Here is a 9,476-nt window from a genome sequence, read left to right as displayed (position 1 = left end):
TCCTTTATCTTGCACTCGTCCGTCTATTTTCATAAACAATAAATCATACAATATACTTTGTAAGAACATTAAATGTTGTGTTAGTAACATATACAAGTTTCCATAGAAGAAGGTGATAAGGATTTACGTCGATAATAAACAATGTTAAACTATGTAAAACTTAAACCGAAGATTGATGCTCATTGATCTGGAATGTTAAATAGGACTTATGAATTATATAAATACAGTAAATAGTTACATACAGTTTAATAATTTTACCAACGACCATATACTGCACAAGCTTATACCGTGTAGGTCGTATATTAAGTTAGATTGTAAGAATTATTAAAAAAAAAGTTAAAAGCAATCTTTAGTTTTTCTTCGGCCTTCAGTTCGTAGCTTACTTTCTTGTTAAATATCATATTTTAGAAGCAAAATAAAAAAGTTTGTATGACGAAAATTTAAAATATATTGGTGCTTCTATTTTTTAAATTTAGAAATGTTGTAATATAAACTATTTTATTTTTATGCTGATTTTACGCAGTGTATATATACTTTAGTTTTATATAAACATAGACTCAGTTAAACGAGTAAACCTATATTTATAGATTTATGTATTTTACATACATGCGTCTTAATTTTAAAGGATATAACGGTCACGTGTAAAAAGTATATAAGTAACATAGTACAGTATCAATAAAACATGCCTAATTTAATATAAAATAAACTTTCAATTTCAATAGTTAACAGATGCTCTACAACAGAAATACGGGATTAACAATGGGATCCCTTGTAAAGTTAAGTTTACAACATTAAACCTTTGTAAGGAAGTCCGAGACCGCAATTCACACATTTATACATTTAAAACGGGCTAACTTAAATATATTTTATATTTCAAACATATTCTTTACATAAACAGTTCTACTGAATTTATAAGAGTATATTATATATGTATAGGGTTTGTAATCTTGCAGCCTAAGGCACATAACATGCAACTAGCTTGATAGATTTATTTTCAACACTGTGATCCTTCTCAAATGTTTTCAATGCTGCAAAATTGCCAGGTATTTTTCAAACCTTTAAAAACGAACCGACTTCTATATAGAAGTATTATTTTCAGTCAAGTCTAGTTTACAAGGACCTATGAATATAAATACTTATGTATCTCAGAGAGCCTCGGTATGAGCTGCGGATTCGGTATTTGAAGAGATATGCATATATTTGAAAGCAAATCCTCGTCCGGCTCAATTTGCTTTAGTAAAACTGACGTTTATCCTAATATTTCCATTCAGTTGGTATATTTAGTAAACAAATACGAATAGAATACACGTCAGATTAACTTTATACGTATTAGACCAAATGACTTTATTTAGGAGAATTCTTTTTCGGACAATTATTTGTTTTTTTAGTCTAAAAATATTAATGTATTTTGATGGAAAAAAAATTAATTAATGCGTAAAAACTTTAATTTTCCGATATTATAAGTATCAGATCCCATACAATTTTCATCTCAATAATAATGCTTTCAAGTCATCTTTATCAAGAACCTAAAAGGAAGTTCTTATGTATTATGCCATTTAAAATAAAATAAAAACTTAGTTGCCATTCCCAAAGCATTATAATCAAAGATGTATTCAATACGATTAGGTGTATTCAATAGTACTTAAATATATAACTTAAAGTACGAACGTTAAAAGCCTGTCAACCTTGACGAAGGGACTATCTGATCGCACCTTAAATGTAACAAAATTCAATTAAATGTTACACTAAAGTGCCATTCATATTTAACACAAACTTAATGACATTTCTTATAAAAAAGGGTCTGATATTTGCACGTACTTGTCACATATCAAAGTTACAATAATTTCTATAAGTCTTGCAGCATTAAACCTTTCGCGCTTACAATTACAAGTTACAAACACTATACGTAACTGGAAAAAAGTACTCTTACAGAACAGAAAAAGGATCAAGAACTTTTTTATTTCCCCTATCGTAATGACATATGCCATAAATCGTTTAAGAACCGGTATATTAAAACTTTCATATTACTTGACATTTATTTGAATACGTATATATACCCTGTGGGTTTTTGACGTATAAACGTACACAACGTTATACCTATTAGACATATTTGCTTCTAAACGCAAACACATTATATCTGTTTCTGATTCATTTTCTCTTTCGAATCCCCAATAAAATTTTGCTTTGATGGTAATATTAACAGGTAACAGATTTTGGAAGTGACTTCACCGATCGAGTTGGCCGCTATTGAAATTAGTTTTTTATCTGTGATGTCGCAACGCTACTCTCTCTGCTATTCTTTTGGGTAAAACTACAAGGCTACTTCATTGGATATGTAATTTTTAACAAAACAAAACCTGAATTTGCTGTATATAATGGTAAAATAAAAATTTGTGAAGAGTTATTTTCTAACAATAATTTTTATTTACACAGTCAATTAAATTTAGGAACCTCAGGCCTTATACTAAATAAGCATTTAATTGGGTAACAAATAAGGATGTAATAAAATTATAAAGGTTATACTATAAGTGCTTATGTTGTTCTATGAGGTTTTGAATATTGACCATAATAATTAATTTTAAATTTAAATTACTTCTCAACTTTAAACAATATTAATGATATGGCACTCAGTAGTACTTGATTGATAAATTAAAACCAATCATTTGTCTGGACGAAACGTATTTTTTATGTTAAGCTTACTGTCTTATCCATCTTTCTTTAAATGCCAGCCAATTTTAGATATTACAAAGAGTTAGAGAGAAAGAAAAAAAGTCGGCCGGAAGGAGCACGATTCTTCCTCATTACGTGACTTTTCTGCTAGTCCACTTTACTCTAAGTCGCGTAAAAGAACTTTACAGCTTTACGCGAATAATTGTTATTATTTTTATAGTTACAGTTTTAAAACCATATAATTCTTTCTTATATATAATTAACTTTTTATATCGTAATTATGTAATTGTGTTTGATACGACTAAAATGGTGCTTCCTTCATTGAGTTTTTTTGTGCCGAGTTTTCCTTTTACATTACAAAGTTTTGTCGCAAAGAGAGGAAGTAACTATTATATGATGTTTATGTAATATTAGCTCTTAAAAGCCAAAGCGTATTCTAATAAACAGGAAGCTGTTTCCCTAGACAAAGTCTTATTTAATTACAGAAACTATGTAACTATATATTGCCTAGTTAAAACAGATTGAGAAAATAATTGCAAGTAATTTTTTAATCGCAAATAATATTTGTACGATGCCACCTTATTCTTAATAATTTAAGAAATCTTTTGACAACAAAATCTTTTTATAAAGGGGTATAATAGATGTGAGATTGTTTATAGACCTTACAGGAGCATATCAGTGCATATAATGTAAGTATTATAAGAACCATTCCTGACATTAAGCCGTAAAACTAGCCCTGATAATTTCGTTTAAGATAGTAATGCAAAGTGAGTCTACATAATTTCCCGATGCTGTAAAAGTCTTTCCCACGCGCTGATCCAATGCAGTCTACTGAATTTAATATTGTCGACCTTTTCCTGGCTGATTTGAATCAATTAACGTGTTTATCACACAAATTTGTCTAAAAGGAATTTTAACCCGAGAAAAGTCTATGTAAAGCTTACGTTCGTTAAAGTTTGTGTACTGTTTAAATATTGCCTTCAAATAATTATTTTACTTATCTATCTTTTTAAAATGTTTTCACTTCCAAAAAAAAAAACCCACCACTTTTTTGGTAAAGCCATAATGAAAGTTGCTGACAATATGCTGTTTTAATCATACAAATATAAAAAATTACTATATCGAAATCAAATTTATGTTTGGAACCATCGGGATACTAATTTAAATAAATAAAAACAGAAACGTCAAAAAAAATAATTGTTTATGACTTTGGTTGAATTAAAATTGTATATTTCGCATCAACTCGTCCTAACCATATATTACCCGTATTATATTAAACCAATAATAATAATAATGTGCTTATATTTGTAAGTTCAAAAATCCAAACAATTTTCATTTAATCATTCAAACAAAGAATAAAGATTTTCATAATCAAATTCGAATGGTCAAAGCCGATGGAGAAATTGTGTTCTTCGGTAAAAAAAATTCTTTTCAATAAAACGACTAACATTATCCAAGCAGTATAAACATAACCATTTCATAACTTTAACATATAATAGTGAGAGAAAGTAGCTTGAATTGATTTAGTTTCAGATTTAAGAAAAGTTTTTTGGTTCCAATTTCGGGAAAAACTTTAAAACGAAAACTCTAGCGGTTTACAAAAAACGTGACTATCATAAAAAAATACAGCTGTGGTGGCCTGGAGGTTAAAAGGCCCGCCTATCATACGTGAGAGCCGGGGTTCGAAACCTGGCAAGTACCAATATGATTTTTTCCGAGTCATATATACTTTCTTAGAGTATTTAGACACCACTGGCTGGAACAAGCTATAGCATGCCTTGGGGTCTAAATAGCCCCAAAAAAGTGCTGGTGCAGGAGGCAAGGGGAAATCACTGCAACTATCTTCCCATGAAAGTCATCATGTATACCGATTACTGATACGTGATGACCACGACGAGTCTGCAAAGACTCTTGCGACGATGATGATGATCCTAAAAAATATGTGGATCTCTGAAACCAAATAATTTTTTTAGAGACTGTAAGTAGCATAGAAATTATTGAAACTCAAAAGTACCCGCAAAGAAGTGTTGTAATTGGATTAAATTATATATTAAATTCCAATGTTGTTATAACTTTTCTTCTACTTCAGATTTAAAAATTATCTAAAACTGACCAAAATAATAAACTTTAGGATATGTGTCTTTATCAATGAAAATCAAAATGACTCCTAAAAATAGTGGAATTACATTAGGTGTCTTTGGAAAGATAAGGAAAAATTGCAAACAGATTTAATCATTTATATACATATATTCAAAGTAAAACAGATGAAAAGATACATCTAAATCAATTACTGGGATCAATTTGGTTGCTTCTTGCATAACGAATTCCATTGAAGTATTCAAAAGCTTTTCAGTTATACAGCCATTCGAATTGAATAAGGGAATGAGGAATTGAATATTTCCCTTTGTTCATCCCTTTGAAAGTGTTCTTATTAATTCATTATGTCGAGATTAAAATTTATTTTATTTTACATATATCTTCTCTTTTCTTTTGTAATGTTATTTTACGAATATTCTCACTATATTAAATACTTTGTTTGGATTAAACTGAAACTATAAAGGGTGAATAATTATAAGTAAGTGAATAGACTTTGTTTTATTCCTATGTATGAAAAATAATTTAAAGTGATTACTGTATCTTATCCATTTCCATCGAAACATCTTAAACCAAGTCTCGAAACTTCTTCAGTTTTATTAATTAAATTCTTTAACAAGTATTTTATCAGACATTTATGTTTGTATGTTTTTATTTTCTTTTTCTTTTCTTTGAAATCAGGCTTTAAATATTAAATAATTAAATTACAAATTTTTGTACAAATCTTACTGGGTTTATCATAAAATAAAGGATTATCATAAAAATTAAGGATTTAGCAAAGCCTTCGAAATAGGTTCAATTCAAATCCGAGACTACGTTCGAACCAATGTTTAAAGGCGTTCAGAAATTGATATTTCATTTTCAATTCTAAGTGGGAAAACTTAGTGTATATATCTGAATCAATGATAAGCCTGCCCTAATGCCGGCTAAGCGTCGTAAAAGTTTATGCAAATGCCCCTCAATTTATCGGTTTATGTACGCATTTACTCGTCCATACTGTCATACTGGTCGTTCGAAATTCATTATTAGCACTTGCTCAACATTTTCGAGACTTTATTTTGATTGTTTTAAGAATATATATATATGAATTTTGCTCTATAAAAGTATATAAATTCAATTATTTTATTTGACAACAAGCAAATATTTACATTATTCTTTTAAAATAAAGAACAGTAGAAAACTATTAAAATAATCAGCTTAAAAAGATCGGCGCAACCTTTCAATGGTCTATTAAAAATGTTCTCTATTTAGGTTAACTAAAAATTGCACTATAAAAATCATATTAAAAAAGATTGTATGAACGGGACGGAATTCATTTCGTCATTATATCAAAGCTAAATGAAAATATTTATGGAAAATGTTTTAAATGCTGTAACTGTTTTGAAAAGTCGAATTCATTAATTTGTAGTTTTTGTTTTAATTAGATCGGGATCAGTGTTTGTTTTTTAAATTTTTTATATAGAAATGTGTACTAATTTTATTATATGTAAAAATCATTTTATTATAAAACTTCTATTATATTCAAGAATAGCGTATATATTTAAATTAAACATAGAATACATAAAAACGTTTCCGAGAGTATTTTTTTATTATTATTTTAGTTTTTTCAGGTCATTACCAATATTTAAATTATCTATAATTTCAAATATTGCTTAATTACCAATACAAATTGGAGATTAGTTAAACTAATGACATACTCGACAATTATGCTGGTCACTTTTTTTAGTTTAAAATGTCCCTAATGGGTTTGGGTTAAAATTATCCCAAACGAGCGATTTAAATTTATTGGATTTCAACCCAATCTTGAATTTAACCCGAAGAATGAAGATGTTGAGATAGATCAATTTGATCTCCTGTTTGTTCTTAATTTTATGTAAGCGTTCATATTGTGGTTTTAAATGATTTTAATTTTAATAAAATAAACGATTTAAATTGTTATGTTATTCTATTTGAATGCAAATAATTTATATAACAATCGTAATAAAAAAGTACGAATGATTATTTGCATACCAATATCAGATAACGTTAAAACATAGACGAGACAGACAATTATTTCATGTATATATTATACAAATATGATGCAAAAACTGCAACTTCATAGAAATTAAAAAAAATAATTTGTAGCATCATATAAATGAATGTCTCATTTAAGTGTTTTCATATTAATCTCATTTTCATTAACTGGATCCTCAAAAATAAAAATTGCTTATATTTTGTCTTTTGTGTTGCGAAGCATCTATTAAAACCTGAAACTGCAACCAAAATGCTTTTTTTCTTTTTAGTATAATGGATAACCTGTCTCCATTACAGTTTTTTTTTGTTTCTGGTCTGTTTATTAAAACAGTTCTTAGAAATATTTTATACAAAAAATGTTTACAACAAGATGCTGGAAAAATTGTAACAAAGCCTTTACATTCGTGGTCAAGGTAATTTTAAGAAGAATATTTTTTATCTTCACCAGCTTTTCTATCTTTTTAAGTATTCATAAATTTGTGAAGATTCAAAAACATTGTCAGCTCCTTCGCAATTAATTACTCCCATTTAATTCTAAAGTAACTACCATGGACTAAATATAACGATAAGATTTATTCTCTAACAATGTCAAATATGACTTTTAGTTGATTACTGATGATAAATAAGGACTAATAATAATTTACAAATTCATATCCTAACGGATATCTATAAATTTTGGGATAAAATGTAATATTTTTTATTTTAACTTTTTCTCTTTATCTTTGTTATATCTACAGTCTACATCAATGGTATGTAGACTTTGTCGATCAATATCTTTTATTGTTTTCTGTTCAGTTCAAAGAGATCAAATAATAATTAAAGATATTTTTTAAACGTAGATCCTTTACATTATTAAAAGTAATATTTAGCACAATTATACTTTAACATTTTTATCCTACTACTATTATAAAGGCGAAAGTTTGTAAGTATGGATGTATGGATGTTTGTTACTCTTTCGCGTAAAAACTACTGAATGGATTTGAATGAAACTTTACCACAATATAGCTTATACATCAGAATAACACATAGGCTAAAATTTTTGAGGTTTTTAACGTGAGGTCGTAAAAAAAACACATTTTTTGCGCTTACATTGCAAACGCTGACTGAATCCTACAAGATAGATCAAAACAATTTACTACAGTATTGTACAACTTAAAAAGGTCTACAAAAATGTCCGTGATGGTATATGTTTATCTCTTAGGAATAACCCACAATAACCATTTTTTATCCTTTACTTTGTACGAGAAATAATGGCTTATTTACGAAGCGATTTTAAGCAATACAGTATTAATCCTTATCCAATTAAGTATCTTAAATACATTATGCATTTAATAAAGATCAATATGGCTTTTTACAGCATGTAAATTAAATAAATATTTTCGAAGATATCACAGATTTAAAATGCAGAGTCATAGCAATTTCGGCGATAAATACCGTTTCGGTGATAAATACCGGCAGCGGCGCCAGGCGAACGGGGCGTGGGGGGAGCGGGGTAGGTGCGGTGGGGAAGAAGTGGCTCATCGCTGAGTGCGCGACCCGAACACGGGCAGACGCGTGAGGGCAGACGTCGTTGACTATTGTGTCCGTTATGCGAATTTTCAAGGCACTAGCGATTTGATAAAAACGTATGGTCGCCTACTTTAAGTAATATAGGCCTAAGGTTAGTTATTGCCAGGTTTCCTTTTGGTTAGGAGTTACACGTACAAAAAGATACTTCATTTTTACGAATTACTTCATTGATAATTCAATTACTATATATATATAGGTTACTTACAGTTAATTATAACAAATTATATAAATAGGTTAATTATATAACGAATTACTTCACTGATAATTGAATTACTATATAGATAGGTTACTTACAGTTAATTATAACAAATTATATAAATAGGTTAATTATATAACGAATTCCTTCATTGATAATTCAATTACTATATAGATAGGTTATTTACAGTTAATTATAACAAATTATATAAATAGGTTAATTATAACGAATTACTTCATTGATAATTCAATTACTATATAGATAGGTTATTTACCGTTAATTATAACAAATTATATAAATAGGTTAATTATAACGAATTACTTCATTGATAATTGAATTACTATATAGATAGGTTACTTACAGGTAATTATAACAAATTATATAAATAGGTTAATTATAACGAATTACTTCATTGATAATTGAATTACTATATAGATAGGTTAATTAAATAGGCAAGGATTGCATTAAAGTACAATCATAACAATAACTACCGTACTGTATTTTTTGGAAGTGTAGAAACAACACGTACTTAAGAATTATGCCGCGAAAGCGTAAGTCTAATCTTTCCCAAAGCTCTAATAAAGCTCGAACTATGAAAGTAGCTAGACTTAACGAGACGTTTCCACAAGCCGAACTGCGAAGGCTTAAACAAGCAGAGCGTGAGGCAGCTCAAAGAGCTGCTGAGACACCAGAGCAGTCCCAAGATAGACGTCGACAGCATGCTGAGTATCTAGCATCTCAACGGGCTGCAGAGACACCCGAACAGTCTCAAGCTCGACGTCAACAGAACGCTGAATATCTGGCATCTCAACGGGCTTCTGAGACACCCGAACAGTCCCAGGATCGACGTCGACAGCATGCTGAGTATCTAGCTTCTCAACGGGCTGCGGAGACACCCGAAGTCCACGCGAACGAAGTCGCGGGCAAAAGCTAG

At 29.3% G+C, this 9,476-nt stretch overlaps 1 protein-coding gene across 1 annotated transcript; it reads left to right on the top strand.

The window, feature by feature from the left end:
* The first annotated feature begins 9,080 nt into the window (after positions 1–9,080).
* On the top strand, positions 9,081–9,476 carry LOC133319114 (uncharacterized protein C05D11.13-like). The gene has a single exon (XM_061522330.1). It carries the CDS (start codon positions 9,081–9,083, stop codon positions 9,474–9,476), a length of 396 nt encoding a protein of 131 aa, XP_061378314.1.

Source organism: Danaus plexippus, chromosome 12 (assembly GCF_018135715.1).
Source record: "Danaus plexippus chromosome 12, MEX_DaPlex, whole genome shotgun sequence".
Taxonomy (NCBI): domain Eukaryota; kingdom Metazoa; phylum Arthropoda; class Insecta; order Lepidoptera; family Nymphalidae; genus Danaus; species Danaus plexippus.
The sequence above is the reverse complement of the archived record's forward strand: the minus strand, read 5'-3'. Positions and strand labels throughout refer to the sequence as shown.

Coding starts and splice junctions, on each gene's coding strand:
- LOC133319114 (XM_061522330.1), top strand. CDS start 9,081: ATGCCGCGAAAGCGTAAGTCTAATCTTTCCCAAAGCTCTAATAAAGCT.